Consider the following 17700-nt stretch of genomic DNA (forward strand, 5'->3'; position numbering starts at 1 on the left):
GGGCATGTGCGAGGGAGTGCACACTCAAACCCCCCTGAAGGCAGGGAGCTGCCTCACTGAGCTGAAGATTAGTGGAGAAAGAAATAAAAATTTTAAAAATGAGAGAAACATGTCCCCACATATGACGCAATCACATGAACAGGGGGCATGTTAAAAATGATGTCTAAAAATTCTTACTTTTCTTTTAAATTACTGTTGGAAAACTCTTCCTGCCCATGGATGAAGTTTCATAAGAAATCAAAAGGCCAAGTGGCTGATTCACCCACCGTAAGGTTGGACGGGCAGCGAAAAATTGCTTTTATTTAGTTGATTAAGGGCCTTAACAGGCCTCTTAATTGTCGGCGGGCGCACTGCCACCTCTCGTGTACACCCACTGACTGAAGTATCGCTCAAGTGTGCGATGACGTCGGGATGCTTGCCTGACATCATCGCGCACTATTTTATGCCCGACTGGGTCAGGCGTGCGCCCACCCACAGGACGTAAAATCCTGCCCCTAATTCTGTAAATGTAAGGCAACATTTCTGAATGGAAAATAATTAAAAATCTCAAAGTTATCACTTGGTAAGAGACTGATTTGTGTGAATGGCAAGTTAGTCCATATTGTTCCCATATTTCACTTAATCATAATTTGGTCCTACTAAGTTGGAGAAAGCCAAATTGGAGCACATTCCTTGTGCTTTTTAAATGGTGAAACACTTGTAGGAATATTCAAAAGCAAAAAGACTTACAACAAAATATACAATATCATTTAGTGTAAAATTCCAAAAATAATTTTGCCTGGAAATTAATGTTTTAAAACAAAGGATGTAAAGTAGCCATTCCACACCATGGCCAACACCATTGCAACGCAGAGACTGGAATATGAGTCCACAATCCCTAACTCTACTCTTGCCAAAAAAAAAATGAAAAGGACCACAAACATTCTATCACTCATATGACTGAAGCGCTGGAAAAACTGGAAAACAAAATCCCCCTTAAGTTTTTTCATGCTCTACTCTTCTGGATTCCAGATGTTATTGGGTAGCCCTTGTACCATTCTGATGCACTTAAAACATTGGTTCTTCCTTCTATGTTTAATGCTTTTCCAATCAGCCCTGTTTCCATTCTGCATCTTATCATGTTACTTATCTATACTGGCCCAACATTTAGCTAGCAACCTGCTCTGAGAATAGCATTGTCCAGGAAAATTCATGAAAAATTTTAAAGTTATAACTTCCTTTGTCATCAGCAAGTTGTGTCTACCACTCACAAGTTGCCTGGTTTTAGCATGCCTTCTATGTGTTTAGAAATTCCTTCGGCAGCTTGCTTTAGCTGGCACATAAGAGCTCATTGTTTAATACTGTTATAAATTCACAGTATGCAGATCGTTAAATGCATTGGGTTTCTGTTGAAGATCTTTTTGGATGAATTGAAATGTATATTTTAGAAGAATAAAACTCAGTTTAAGATTATGCAATTTTACAGACATCTGTGAATGTTTTTAAAAGGGAAGATTTGATTTTTTTTTGGGAGCACTGATTGACCTTTTCATTTGTACTGCTGGAGGCTGTAGTCTGCAGATCCCTCTTTAGAGTGAGCTCCCTGGACTATAACAACTTTTGAAAGATTTAATTGGCTGAGTAGCCAGCGTCACTCAAGGGAGGAAAGCCTGTATATAATCTACATGGTTCGGCAGTGAGCAGCTGGAGAAGCTCGTGTAGAGAGACTTTACTTTGCTGAAAAGGAACAAAGCAAAGGAGTTGCCAAAATGTGCAAAGGGCTCGCTGCATTACCAGCAACATGCCTCGAAAGGTGAGCAAATGAACACTGGCTTAAGCTAATGACCAAGTATTAAGTTTGTTCATGTGCTTCAAATTTTTAATTAATGTGAATGATAAGCTATAATTTTTGAGGTGCCTTTATTAACATCTAAAGCTGGCTTCCATCAACTAAAATCTGGAATTATTATCCAGACCAATATTCAAAACATAACTTTTATTGTAAGCCTGTTATTACCTGACTTAAGTACCTGTTACTAGGACAAGTAATAGATTGTAACAGGTGACCTGTTATCTTTCAGATTTTGGAACTTTTACTGCCTCAGCATTTTTATACAAAATTCCAGGACGCAGGAAATAGTTCATTGTTAAGTGTACAAATTCAATGGAGATGTGGCAAAATGTTGCATTTGATCCAATCACTTACCCTATCTGGAACACAGTACAAGCGAATCAATCGATTGGGGAATAGCTTGTTTTAAATTTATGTGATAGAAAGTACTGATCAATGAACTCTGGATCCAACTAAGTGATGTTTAATTAGTCATTATTGATAAAATGCAACTCATATCTTCAATAAGTATAAACTTGTTTCTTTTATCAAGATTATAATTAAATGGTTGTTTACATCAGGTAAATGTTAGCAAAGCAAAGAGGATCCATTGACGACTAAGGAACATTAATTTAGCAGAACTGGATCTGAAAAAGAGTGTTGCGCTTTTCAATCCAGAAGCAAGTAAACAAATCTGATGAATGAAATACTCCATATGTTATGCATGACATTTTCTATTTATGGTGTGCCACATAATCATGTGGATTATGCTCACATAATCCATCTTATATGTAAAAAAAATCTTCAACTACTTTTTCTTCAGAAAACGTTGATTAGCTTACAGTCCAACACTTTCTTTCCCTCTGAATTCCAATTGAATACAGCAATACATACCACACTGTAACTATTGTGTCACTACTTTAATTTTTACTGTAGATTTTTAACAAAAAAATGATGTTAAGTTCCACACAGGGACTTTCAAAGAAAAAAAATCAAACAATGGCTTGCAAGTTGAGGCAGCAGAAGGTATAGTTCATACTGATAAAAAGGAGTTGGAGGAAAATAGTATCTCATGTTTTCTGTCTCTCTGTATAATGTTTTATTACTGAACTGTAATTCAGGGTAGCAGACCAATCAATCAGACATGTGTTCAGCTAACAAGAGGGATAATTAACTTTTAATGATATTGTAACATGCATGATATCAGATTGTCAATGACATGAAAAACCAGGTGACATGTATAAATAGTGTCTGAACTGATACCATTCATTTTATACTATCTCCCAAAGTTAAAACTACTCCCTCCGCCTTTTGTTAATTGAGTTGGGTGTCAATTGTGTTGAAGGGGTGGATATTAAATATTATAAAGAATGAGAAGTGATGCTACTGAAAAGTCTAAGATTTCAAGGGGGCCATGGCAGGTTAGATGCTGAGAGGTTGTTTCTCCTGGTTAGAGAGTCTGGAACTAGGGGGCATCTTTTCAGGATAAGAGATCGATAATTTAAAACTGAAATTGGGAGGAATTTCTTCACTCAAAGGTTTGTGAATCTTTGGAATTCTCCATTCCTGAGGGTTTTGGATGCTTAATTATTGAATATATTCAAGGCTGACATGATAGATTTTTGAATTCTAGGGGAAACCAATGGACTTGGGGGTTGGGTGGGAAATTGGAATTGAGTTCAAAGATCAGCCACGATCCTATTGAATGGGGCAGCAGTCATGAGGAGCTGTATATCCTAATCCTGCTGCAATGTCTTATGCTATTCTACTGGATGAGATAAAAGTAGAAAAAAGAAGAGGTACTGAAAGGGTTAGCAGTACTTAAAGTGGATAAGTCACCCAACCTGTACAGGATGCAATCTAGGTTGCATCCTAGATTGGGAAGTAAGAGTAGAAATTGCAGAGGTGATAGCCATAATTTTCCAATCCTCCTCAAAGACAGGAGTGGTACCAGGGAACTGGAGGATTACTAATGTTACACCCTTATTCAAAAAAGGAAAAAAACAGATAAATCCAGCAATTACAGATGAGTCAGTTTAATTTTGGTGATGGAATAGCTTTTACAAAGAATAGTCGGTGACAAAATTAACAAGTATGGGTTAATCAAGGGAGCTATCACGGATTTGTTAAGGGCAAATCTTATTTGACTAATTTGAGTTTTTTTGACGAGGTAACAGAGGGTGGGGGATGAGGGCAGTACAGTTGATGTTGTGTATATGGACTTTCAAAAGACATTTGATAAGGTCCACATATAACAGGTTTGCTAGCAAAGTTGAAGCCCAGGGAATAAAAGATGTAGAAGCAGCATTGGTACAAAATTGCTACTGGTTGGAAAACAATATTGTGATGAATGACTGTTCGTTGGACTGTTGGGAAGTATACAGTGGTGTTTCCCAGGATTCAGCACTAAGATCACTGATGTCTTTAATATGCAATAATGGCTTGGACTTGAGCTACAGGGCACAACTTCAAAATTTGCAGATGACATGAAACTTGGAAGTAAACAGGAAGGAATATAGTGATAGGCTTCAAGAAAGCATAGACAAGCTGGTGGAATGGGTGGACTCATGGCAGATGAAATTCAATGCAGAGAAGCGTGAGATGATACATTTTAGTAAAAAGTATATGAAGAGGCAATACAAAATAACTGGTCCAATTTTTAAGGGGTTGTAAGAACAGAGACCTGGGGGTGCCTGTGCACAAATCAGATTATTAAAACAGTTAATAAAGCATATTGGATTCTAGGCTTTATAAATAGATGCAGAGTACAAGAGCTGGGAAATTATACTAAACTTATATAAAACACTAGTCGAGTCCCAGCCTGAGTATTGTGCCCAATTCTGGCCACCATACTTTCATAAGGGCATGAGGACGTTGGAGAGTGTACAAAAGAGATTGGCTAGAATGGTCAAGGGTAAGGGTTTACAGTTACATGGACGAACTAAAGAAACTGGAATTGTTCTCCTTACAGCAGAGGAGGCCAATAGGAGATTCAATCAAAATTATGAAAAGTTAAAATAATGTTAATAAATCAAAACTGTTTCCAATAACTGAAGGGCCCTTAATTTAAGGGCAGATTTAAGGCAATTGGCAGAAGAACTAGAGACAACAGGAGGAAAAGTTTTCTTTATGCAACAAGTTAAGGTTAAGATTTGGAATGCGCTGCCTGACAGGTGGATACTGACTCAATGGTAACAAGGAATTATATGAATACTTGAAGAAAAATTGCAGGAGTATGGAGAAAGAGCTAGGAACATGACAAACTGAATTGCTCCTCGATTGAGCTGGTGAAAATTTGATGAGCCAACTGGCCTCCTTCTGTGCTGCACTATTCTATTCTATAATTCTAAAAACTAATATTCAATATTCTATCCTTCACCACTTGGTTATCCAAGTTTTGGCACTTCTGGTCGCTTTTCACAAATACATTAAATCCTGATATTTCCCCAATTCTGTTACCATAACCTGTCCACTGACAACATCCCTCTATTTATTATCGCAGAGAGCAACTTAACTAGCTTTCGATGTATACCATTGGCATGAGCCTGACAAATAATAATTGGCATTGGCTCTACAATGACTATATAGGATACAGGATACAGGATACATTAATGCGCTTTTCAGTTTGGAGAATTTAATTTTGTGTAGTTATATTTCCTGGATATCACTTAGCAACTTTTTTCAGCACACCTTATGAAATAAAATTAAAGGTATTATTGATTTTAATCAAGGTATTAATTACTTGAGCAAAATTCAGCATAAAATAAAAAATCAGTACAGTTGCATTTCTCCAGTGTTCAAAGTGACTTAAGAGTCAAATGCGATTGAGTTGAGCAGGTACTTAATTAAAACATTTTCTTTGGCTTTAATAGAAAGTAGCATTTTTTTTAAAGTAACATTTTAAATCATTTTTTCTAAATACTTTGTAATGTAACTCAAAGAACAACAGAAAATACCAGCAATTTAACTCAATTCCCTAGACATAGGTGTAATCCAATGAGCCATTATTTTTCCTAAAGATACTGAGATAAGAAGGATTGTCCTGAAATCCCCTGGCAATCCTGATAGCAGATGTATACTTGCCCTGGAAAGTTGAGCACGCAATGGGAAAACAAAATAATAACTATCAAAAACAATGAGTGATTTGATCATATTGCAGATGGCTCCAGCATTTAAACACCAAATGGTTATATCTCTCATTGTAACAGGCTTCAGTTTATTTTCCAATTAGATAATTTGTGCATTGACATTCCAGACTAAATAGGCCTATTTACTTCTGCAGGTTTATTCTAATTATGCTGTGCTTATGTTCAGTGAGGAAAGGTCAATGTTAAAACTTTCTACAAATTACTATATATTGCACTTATAGTACGCTATCTGATATTGCCATGGTAAGATCACTTTAAAAAATGTCAGCTGTTTTGCTTGTTTAAAAAGCTTTAGTTTGATGCAACACAGCACTGCTCATCCCTTGTAATGTGCTGGGATGTAAAAATTGATCACTTACTGTTTAGCTGTCATTATATTTTCAATGCTTTAACATTCTGCTAATATATTCATTTTAAAGCAAAAATGTTAACCATCATCTTCCGATTCTTCTAAACAAATTCCAGTTTTGTTCCTGATTCAGCAAATAACGCCGTGTGATCATTTTGATTATGTTGCCATTTGCCATACAGGAGTGTGAGTCCCTGAAATTGTCATTGTTGCTACAGAGCATACAATTGCCCTAATGAGACCCTCCCAGATTCATGTTAGATGTACGATACTCCATACGTGTGGCAGCACTGTTAGAAAATGTAATTGTCTGACATAAAGGAGATATGAAACAGCCAGATGACCAAGTCTCTCTTTTACCAGAGTTCAGCACCAAAAAAGCCTAATTGGAATTGAGCATTTCTTGATCATTCATTCGTGACACCTCAATCTAACCTGACTGCACTGCAGGGTGAGGATCAGCAGTCCTTTCAGAAAATAAAGAGTGCTAAAATTTGATATATATCTTTCATTCCCTGCTATGTCTAACATGCACAGTTCATGCCATTTTCCTAAATTCATCAATTGGGATTACAGCAATTGGTAGCAAAGTACCCAGATTTCCTTTCTACCGCATTGATGTTTCACAGAGATATAAGGACAATTGGATCCAAACCCTCAATGATTGATGGTCTATGCATTCATGGACCACTATTATCCATGACAACCCATTTTTATTTCCACTGTTGGGGTTGTGAAGAAGTGGTTGATCCATTACTGCCCTAGGTCCTTTCCCTTGGTTCCTTTAGTGTCCAAAAATATATCACTGTCAGCATTGAATATATTCAATGATTGAACATCCACATATTTTCAAATTTGCTATCCTTCTGAGGTAGAGATATCCAAATATTCACAACCTTCTGAGTGAAGAAGTATCTTCTAAATTAAATCGCCAATTCCCTATTGAGAGACAATGACCTCTAGCTCTGGACTCTCCAGATTGCATCCTCCCAGCAACTGTCAAGCCCCTTAACAATTTTGCATGTTTCAAAGAGATCACCTGTTTCTTCTAAACTCCAAGGGATATAGGCTCCTTCTACTCAGTCTCTCCTCATTGGACAGCCCTCTCAACCCAGGAATCAATTAAGTGAACATTTGTTGCAGTCCCTTTAGGCAAATATATCCTTCCTTCCATTATGGCCCTACATAATGGTAGTACAGCTTCTTTATTCTTATAACCTAACCCCTCTGCAATAAAGGCAAAAGTAACATCTGCTTTCCTACTTGCTTGCTGTGCCTGCATGTTAACCTACTGTTAACCTACTGTTAACCTACATGTTAACCTACTGCATGTTAACCTACTGTTAACCTACATGTTAACCTACTGCATGTTAACCTACTGTTAACCTACTGTTAACCTACATGTTAACCTGCATGTTAACCTACTGTTGCTATACAGCATGCAGTTGCTCTAATGAGACCCTCCCAGGTTCATGTTAGATGTACAAACTCATAACACGTGGCAGCACTGTTAGAAAATGTAACTGTCTGACATAAAGGAGATATGAAACAGCCAGATGACCAAGTCTCTCTTTTACCAGAGTTCAACACTAAAGAAGTCTAACTGGAATCGAGCATTTCTTGATCATTCATGACACCTCAACCTAACCTGACCCCACTGTACAAAGACAGTCAGATCTCTTTGAATACCTACATTTTCCATTCTTCCTTGTTTTTAAAATATATAACCTGCTTTTCCATTTAACCTAGCAAGAAATGGATGACTTCACATTTTCTCATGTTATCCACCATCTGCCACATTCTTGCCCACTCACTCAATCTGTCTATATCCCTTTGCACCCTCCGTACATTTCACCTTTTTAGCAAATTTAGATACTTTACACTTGGTCTGTTCATCTAAGCCATTAATATTGATTATAAATAGCTGAGGCCCAAGCACTGATGCTTGTGACACCCACTACAGCCTTCCAATTTGAAAAAGAGCTGCTTTTTCTTACCCACCAAGCAGGACCAGAAAACCTTAGCCTCAGCTTCCGTCAGTTAACCAATTCTCAACCCTTGCAATTATATTACCCCAATTCCATGAGCTCTAACTTTGTGTAATAACCTCTTGCATGAACCTTATCAAATACTATTTGAAAATCCAAAAACACTATTTTCACTGGTTTCCTCTAGCTACCCAGCTAGTTATAACCTCAAAAAGCTCTCACAGATTTGTCAACACAATTTCCTGTTCACGTTGACTCCGCCCAATCATATTATGATTTTCTAAATAATCTCTTACCACACTCATAACAATATGTTAAAGCATTTTTCCTACTGATGATGGCAGGCCAACTGACCCCTCGTTCCCTTCATTCTCTTTCCTTTCTTTCATGAATAGCAGAGTTATGTTTCCTATCCTCCAATCGATGGGGACTGTCCTGGAATCTAGGAAATTCTGGAAGATCAAAGTCAATGCATCCACTATCCCTGTAGACACCTCTTTTAAAATCCTAGGATGTATCATCAGATTGAAGAGATCAGTTGGATTTCTCCCCCTTTGTTAATCTCCCTAGTACTATTTCTTTACTAATATTAATTTAATTTCCTGCTTCTCCCGAGATCATTGGTTCCCCACAATTTATGAAATGCTTTTTGTGTCTTCAACAGTGGACAGACACAAAGGCCCAGATTTTTGTGCAGTCGACTGGGGCAGGGAGGCCTTTAAAAGTTGTGGGCCTTACCCAATTCCAGGATTCCTATCTTCAATCCCATTTCTGGCAATTTCATTACAGGATAAGGATGTGGGTAGTAAGCCCGTGTGCAGCACTCCCAATCTTGCTGGTTTCTTTGCAGGGGTCAACATTTCAAACACCACCCCCCCCCCCCTCCCCCTGCAACAAGTTTGATGGGGCCAGGCCCATTTTGTTAGTGGGCATAGTTCACAGCACTTCTGAGGAGTCATGAACCCTGGAGGAGCGTTGGTCTCAAGTTGGGAACCAAAACAAAAGCCATTCAACATTCCCTTTGAAAAACATTGCCCCTCTTTCCTTCTCATAAAGCTGTCAATCACATGCAGAGCCATTTATAGTATGAATGACAAAAACCTACTTCACACTTCTTAATCTTATGTAAATAAACACATAGGCAATGAAAAAGCTCTTCAAAGAAAGATCAGGTTATTCTTCTTCTTCAGTTCCCTGCCCAAAGGCAGGTCCAATGGACAGCCTCACAATCTCTGCCACAGGTAGGGCAAGGAGGCAGATCCCAAGTCCATGCGAGCAGGAATGAGGATTGAACCCTGTGGTATTGGCACCAATCTGGCACACTGGCCGACCAGCCAACTAAGCCAATCAGCCCCCAAGAAGCCTGAGCTTCTGTGGCAACACACTTGTTTACATGCCTATTGTGGCCCGGAACTACAGATAGTGATGGGAGGCTCCAATTTCTTCCCATCGTATAGCTGACCAGGAATCTCACCCACTCTTACCACCTGCCATTGGCATATGTTAGGATGACTTGCAAGTTGATATTCAACCTGTTTGGCCATATTATAAATGTACTTTCCTTGACCATCAAGTCCTGGAGTGGGACTTAAACATGGAGCTTCTGGTTCAGAGACAGGGATGTTATCCACTGTGCCACACGACCTCAATCAGGTTATTACAAAGTGATAATATGAACATACAAACATAAAGATGTCAAACAAACAAAGTTAGCATTCCACTGCAGGTTCAGGCAACATTGGCTACAGGGCTGAGTCCATTAGCTGTTCTTGGAACTCAGCTAAGCATTCATAATGAGGTCATCTGGGAAAACAGATGTCTGGTCATCTGTTCAAACTGCTTCTGTTCATACAGTTTTCGGATGGCCTTATTATGAATGCTTAACTGAGTTCCAAGAATGAATTATGCGCTCAGCTCTTTGGGAAATGTTGACATAGCATGTTAGGGAGTACTATCTCTGTTGATTGACATTTTTATTAACTTTTAATAGCCTATTCTATGAAGAGTTTTCCATGTGCCCATGTGCTTATTTACACAAGGTTAAGAAGTGCAAATTGGATAAAGCTTTTTGTCATTGATACTGTGAGTGGCTGTGTGTGATTAATACTTTAAAAGATGAGAAGTTTTTTTCAAAGGAAATTTTCAAAGCCTATTTGCTTTGTCAGTTTCAAGAGCATTTCATACACTTGCCAGTGGCTATTTGGTTCTGTACATAGTGGATACTGGATAAGTGGGTATGTAGGATGCATGGGGGATCTGGAGGATATGATGGTGAATGGAGGGGCATGGGAGATATGAGGGGGCCTGGAGTGGGCTAGGAAGATATGAGGGAGCATGGAGGGTTGAGGGGGTGTGAGGAATGAAGGCTAGATAGCATAACAACCATGATTACAACTGAACCAGTGTCCCAGTAAACAGAGGAGGACCTTCTAGGCTGATGACCTCACCATCCACCTGCCTCTGCTGTTGCCTTGGACCTGCCTCCATAGGTTATAAGCCTGACTCCTGTCCATGTCCGTCTCCCCACCATGAAAATAGGGAAGACAGGCTCCTCCAGCATGGTGACAGGATCACAGAGTCAGGAAATTCCCCGACTCCTGGTATATGTCTCCTTGATGAAAATCCTATGCAAAGCATTAGTTTAATTTACCTGCCATTTCCTTATCCCCCATTATAATGTCTCCTGTCGCTGCTGGTCATTCTGCAACCATGGGCAGAATTTTGCCCCTGGCGTGCAGGATCAGTGGAAGCCAACCACCACCCGCGAGCGACAACGCACCGCAATTTCACGCTGGCGGGCCAGTTCAGGTCCGTCCAGCGTGATACACGAGCAGCAGCGCTGAGCACTGCTGTGCGGGCAGGGGGAGGAGGGCGAACAGTCTGAGCACGCACTTCAGGCATGTGCGCTAAAGAACGCTGAATAATCTCCCCGAGGCACAGAGCTGCCTCAGGGGGACGAAGAATATGTTGAAGAAATTATTAAAGAACAGAGAAATGTAACAAAACATGTCTCCACATGAGCAGGGACATGTTTTTAATTAAAAATTAGAGTTTTTATTTCATCTGTATTTGATTTTGGAAACCCCATGCAGCCTGTGGATGAGGTTTCCAAAAAAAATGCAAAGGGTTGCTTGGCCTTTTCCGTTAGGTTGAACGGGCAGTGAAAAATTAAGCACAATTGATAACTTACTAGCCTTAATAAGCCTTTTAATTGTCAGCAGGCACGCTGCCAGTTCCAGTGCGCACCTGCCAGCCGAACTATCGCACAACTACACATTGACATTGGCACGCTCGGCCAACATCATCGCATGCCACTTGACGCTTGGTCAGGTTGGGCGCCCATCTGCTGAGCTACAAATCCTGCCCCAGGTCTCCATAAATGGCTATTGTATCAAACCAATTTATTTCTCTCTGTGCAATCATCTATTTTCATGCAAATGACTTGTGCATTTAGATAAAGTGCCTTTACTTTGAATTTTGTTTTGTTTTCCGTGACATTACCTCAGTCACTAATGTTCTATATATTTAATAAGTTCTCTTTCCCTTCCTGACCCATTTGCTTTGATCCAAATAGTTACTCTGCTCTACATAAACTGCAACATTTGTCTTACTGATTTTGAATTTACATTTTCCTCAATCCTTCCATAAATATTTAAACAGTTGATATTCTTTTAAATAAATCACATTATTAAACAAATACTTGTGACTAAATCAGAATGAAACATTTTTTCAAATTTCCTTTGCTACTGCCATTGTTTTTCCTGTTTACTAAACCTAAAAACTGATCTCTCCTTTACTGAGAGACATTTATTTCCCTGGAAAAATGCTTCCTTCGACAGAAAGTTGTTTATTTTTCTAGTAAGATTTGGGTATATTGGTTATCCCTGGAATAAAGATAATCAGAAACAAAAAATAAATATCTATCCATGTAGCTCACACCATCCATGCCCTGAACCTAAATGGATCATATAATTTCTCTCTTGCCTCATTGCTAGACCTGTGACCCTCTAATCCTCAATGTTTAATGAACCAATCCATTACCTTTTTGAATGCATCACTGTACTCGCTAGCAGTTTATTCTATAGAATTGAGTAAAACCATTGTGTAGGGTTTTTCCAGCCCTGTCGAGGTGGAATCCACCACGGGAGATTCAGTGGCCCAGCCAAAAATCGCACCCTTTGGTTGAGATGGTGACATCGTCAACTGAAAGGAAAATCTGGTCGGTGCAAAAGGATTGCTAATCTATCACTGCCCGTTTTATCACTATTGTGTTACGTCAATTTCACTCCCAGACCATTTGCAGAGTTTGGGGGTTCTGAAAGGATAGAACACAGTTATAAGACTTAATGGCTGGAATTTCCTGCTCTCATTGGCGCCGGACGTCTTGGCAGGCGTGAGCGGACAATACGGCAAGAAGGCCAAAAATTGGTTTTATACCATCATGAAACCAGTTTGTGATCATCTGCTCCAGCCATCAATACTTTGGCATCTCACTATAAGCCCTACTTGCCGGAATCATCCCTCCATGCTGGATCATCCAGATAAGTCAATGTAATTGCAAGCCAATGTGTTTCACAATTGCACATAAGCATTGTGTACCTGGTGAGCTGTACTTCACTCAGGACTTCAAGGTTTGTTTGCCTACCTTGCTTCGGGCAGCACTTGCAGTCATCAGGAAGGGGGAGAAGTGGCCTCAGGCAAAGGAAGAAGCTGCAGGGTGAGGGCCGTACTGGATAGGTGGGGTATATCAGGGTGTGTGGAGAGGCACGTGTTGATCTGTGCAAGTGGTCTCAAGATGGTGAGAGCTGAGGACACAGTCTCAAGAGGAGATAAAGCCAGATAGAGATGTGAGAGAGTGAGTGATGATTTCCCTTGAGCTAGCAGTGAATGAGATGCCAGTCAATGTGTGATGGTCTTGAGTGTGTGAGTTTAAAGTGATGAGATGGTGGCCTTACCCTGGCGGCACAGATGAGATCATTCATCTGTTTACTACACTGGATGACCGACCTCTTGTGTGCATCATTGGCAGTGACCACCTCCACTACCACCTCTAAAGCTGGAGTGGTGAGGCTCATGGGCCTCCTGCAGCAAGAAGGGGGATGGAGAACATCATGGCAGGCCTACACAGTTTCCAGACAGCACCTCAGGGTTTTATCACTGAATTGGCGGGCTGCACTCTTCTTGGCTTTTGGAGCCATGTCATCACCGGTGCCCTCCTGGGCTGCAAGTATTGAGAAGTTTGCACACAGCTGCAGCTTAAATATGGCACCCTGTGTGAGGAAGCAGTGAGGTAACGGCGTGGCGGACAAATCGGAGGCCACCTGCCAGCGAGACGGCATGTTTCCTGTGGCTGCATAATTAATGAGGTGGAATGGGAGGATACGGTGCAAAAAGCCGCCATTGTGGCTGCCGGGTAAAAAGTCATTTACCTGCTCGCTACAGCAGTTAGTGCAAACCTGTAAAAGGGATTTTAGACAGAGAGCAGAAGAAACATTTTTTTACATCGAGTTAGTGATTGAAACAGAGACCAGGGAATGGATTTAATGGTCAGCGTGGTCAGGAGTGGGTACGAACGCGATTTGAAAATCACGGTTCTGTAGGTCATCTCTGGATCCTGACATTGACAGATCAGTCTGAAATTTTCAAAGAGGGAGGGAGCAAGTGAGAACCAACTCGCCCCCAATTAACAAGCCATTAAGTTCCTTTTAGATAAAAACAAAAAAACTGCGGATGCTGGAAATCCAAAACAAAAACAGAATTACCTGGAAAAACTCAGCAGGTCTGGCAGCATCGGCGGAGAAGAAAAGAGTTGACGTTTCGAGTCCTCATGACCTTCGAAGGGTCATGAGGACTCGAAACGTCAACTCTTTTCTTCAAGTTCCTTTTAGAGCTTGTTAACAAGATGGGAAGGTCAGCAATTCCATTTTCAAAGAGAATGTTGGTGAACTAGATAAGTTTAATATGTATTCATGCACAGCAGCTGTGAACTTCTCTATGGGCAAAAGGAAAGTTTATTTTCTGATGTTTAAAATTATTGGGTCCTTGAGTGTCCGACCCTGGATTGTGCACACCACATCACCTCTGCAGTTTACACTCCATCTCATGCCCTAATACTACTGGCCTGCTGAAGCTCTGCCTGCTCTTTCCCGCTAGGTAGTGGAAGGCCCCATCATGGCTGCTACTGGCACAAGGTAGTCAGCTCCTGCCTCCTGGACATGCTTGGCACCACTAATTGGGCGCTGAGCTTGCATCCTACCCATTTAAAAATAGCATCGCGTGAGCAACGCAGTTGAGACACTGTCGGGACTCAGAATTCATCTGGGTGTGGGGTTCCCGGCCCCACTTTGAAAATCCAGCCCCATGTCAACATTGAAGAGCAGATTAGAGGGGCGCCTGACAGAAGCAGCGTGCAGCTATGGAAACAGTGAAGATTCATGAGATTAAGACTTTTGCTTGAGTACAGGATAATCTCCAGCACAAACTGGAAGGGTCAGAGACCCTGTTTCCCGGTTGTAATTTCTATGCAATTAACTTCATGTAGAGCTATTTGAAGATAATTTTTTTAGAACCAGTGAACAGAAACCGTGAGGTTGAGCATAAAACATCTTGGCAAGCTAGTTATGCATTTCGAAGGATCAGCCGTGCACGCATATTGCTGCTTCCCTGTTACATTCTTCATGCTTCATACTCCAGAGAATCCCTCATGCATTCAGTACATCAGATTTGTACATTAGACTTGATAGTCAGGAAGTGTGCTTTCACAGCCGAGAGGTCATTTTGATTATTCAGCCTGTTAAAATGGGCACCTTGAACAGTTGTATCTTTCTGTTCTTGCTGTTGGGGAGATGGCGCAGCTGCAGGTGTACAGGCTGGCAACAGTGACATTTAAAATAAAACTAAACAAGTATAAAGTTTTGCAAACAGAGCCCTTTCTGTAAATATTACTTAGTCCCTGCAACATTTACCCAGCACTCTTTGTTGATCACAGGTAAATAAAAATAAGCTGCAAGTTAAAATCTATTTGGAACACAGGTAAACCACAAGTGCAAACAGAGTCCATTTTGCAGTCTGGCTTGCTTGTGCATTATTATCCTCATTCCCATGAATTAGCAGGTCTGCAATCTACTCCTGGTCTGGAATATAAAATTTGATTATTGAATGAGATTTGCCACATTCCTCTTGCACCCAAACCCATGTGATGGGAATTAACTAGTCCTTACAGGTATACATGTGAGCAGTACCATTGTTGTTCCCATCAAGAACGATATGGAATTGTTTATCATGAAGAACAGTAATGCTAGGTGATAAATCATGGGCAGAATCTTCCGGTCGGCGAGCTCGCCAATGCGTAAAATGACGTGTGGTGACATCGGGCGTGCATCCCAATGTCACTGGGCGTCATGCTGATCCTCAGTTCGTTGGGTGTGCAGTGGAGTCAGCTGCATGCCCGCCAAGCTGTCAAAGGCCTATTAACCATTTAAAAACTAACATAATTAACTGAGCTGCCCATCCAACCTTAAGGTTGGCGGGGGGCAGGCACAGAGCCCAGGCGGCCTTCGCATTTATCATGAAACCTCATCCACGGGTGGGATGAAGTTTTATGAAGGGTTTATAAATTAAATACATTTTTTAATTAAAGTTCATTGTCCTTTCCCAGCTCACTGACACTGCCACATGGGGGGACATGCCTTAAAATTTTTTTTTCTTTATTAAAGTTTTAGAAAATCACACTAAACTCCCTGAGGCAGCTTGGTGCCTCCGAGAGATTTCTGCGCTCTTTCCCTCGCATGCGTGAAAGAGCACAGACCCCAGCTCTCCCCCCTCCCCCCGCCTGCACAGGGAGTGCTCAGCACTTCCGGGTGCACATCACACTGGACGGGCCTTAATTGGCCCACCCAGGCAAAATGGCGGCGCCCAACCAATCACGGGTGACGATTGGCTGCTCGCTCACCTGCGTCTGCTCCCGCCCAGATTCCCCAACTGGGAGAAAATTCTCCCCCATGTTTTTGTTTCTTTGTTCCTTTCTATTCTGGGGTTCAATCACCAAATGCTTAATATTTTTCTAAATGCATAAAAAGAAATTAATCCCTGATCATCACTTAACCCTAGTATTAACAAGCATTGCAACCTTGGGAATAGTAAATCAGACATTTAGTGGACCTGAAAACAGATGTTCAGTTTTAAATGTATGATTTTATAAAATCCAAAAACGTGTACATCAGAGCATTTAAACCTATCATTGTACACACTGACCTATTGCAAGATTAGACTACCTCTGTATTCAGGTGGTACGTGCTCAACTTACATTATGATCCTGCCTGCATAAATATCGCAATGTTGACTTGAATCTGAGAAGCAGAGGGTATTTTTCTTTAATGCCTCAATTCTATTAGTTAGAGACAAACTTTTGTTCTGCAACAGTATCAAACTGATTATTAGAAAGAAGAAATTTAAAACACAGAATGCTGGAAATCATTCAACAAATCAGGCATCATCTGAGGAGAGAGGAATAGGGTTCTGATGAAAGATCGTCAACTTGAAACATTAACTCTGTTTCCCTCACAGCAGCTGCTGCCTGACCTGCTGATTTTATTTTAGATTTCCGGAACCTTCAGTAATTTGCTTTTCTTTTGGTATTGGGAGCTGTTGATCACACATTGTTTGACAGCGAGTGATAAACAGCAAGGATGTAAATGGGTTGTGTAACCACAGTTTTGCATTAGCACAGTTCTTAAAAGGCTGTACTGTGTAGTGCCGTATAATTGGAGCATGAACTGTTTGCTGATCACCAAACAAACACATGGTAGACAGACTGCTGCTCCCCCCAGGTCTTTGTAATATTCATTTCATTTTTTTACCCTACTCTGGAATCATTTGTCTTTGGTTCATTTATATCTCATATAGTATTTACAGCACAGAACCAGGTCATTTAGCCTAATAAATTCGTGCCCGTGTTTATGGTCTGTACAAACCTCCTCCCCCCTTCCTCATTTAAGCCCATTAACATATCCCTCTATTCTTTTCTCCCTCACATGTTTACCTAGCTGCCCTTTAAAGACATTGGGTTACATATGCTACATCTGGAGCTTCTGGTACATTTCTCATTAGTTCATTTGGCTTCACATTGTTTATTTGCCAAGAATAGTCATCAGTAACTGTGATGTTAAATGAATTGCAGAATCATTACACAAAATAGCCCTCACATGTGTGTAAGTATTATGATTCTCCCTGCCAAGGAAAATATTACCCTCAGTCAGAAAAATGTAGCTCCAAGTAGATAAAACGTGTAAACAATATTATTGCCACTAATCATTACAGTGCCATCCATAGTTTGGATTCTTTTTTTCCCTTCTTGCAATGAATATTAATATATATGTTTAATATCAGGTTTCAAGAAAATGCATC

The 17700-nt window shown here is 40.5% G+C and overlaps 1 protein-coding gene across 1 annotated transcript in view; it reads left to right on the top strand.

Annotated features, from left to right (window-relative positions):
- The first annotated feature begins 1634 nt into the window (after positions 1–1634).
- Positions 1635–17700, top strand: part of LOC121289065 (regulator of G-protein signaling 5-like) — a 50959-nt gene continuing 34893 nt past the window's right edge. Inside the window, exon 1 of the mRNA XM_041208045.1 lies at positions 1635–1792. Within this exon, the coding sequence (XP_041063979.1) occupies positions 1749–1792 (44 nt within the window). The 5' untranslated portion in view covers positions 1635–1748. The remainder of the gene's footprint in view (positions 1793–17700) is intronic.

Source organism: Carcharodon carcharias, chromosome 16 (assembly GCF_017639515.1).
Source record: "Carcharodon carcharias isolate sCarCar2 chromosome 16, sCarCar2.pri, whole genome shotgun sequence".
In the NCBI taxonomy this organism is placed as follows: domain Eukaryota; kingdom Metazoa; phylum Chordata; class Chondrichthyes; order Lamniformes; family Lamnidae; genus Carcharodon; species Carcharodon carcharias.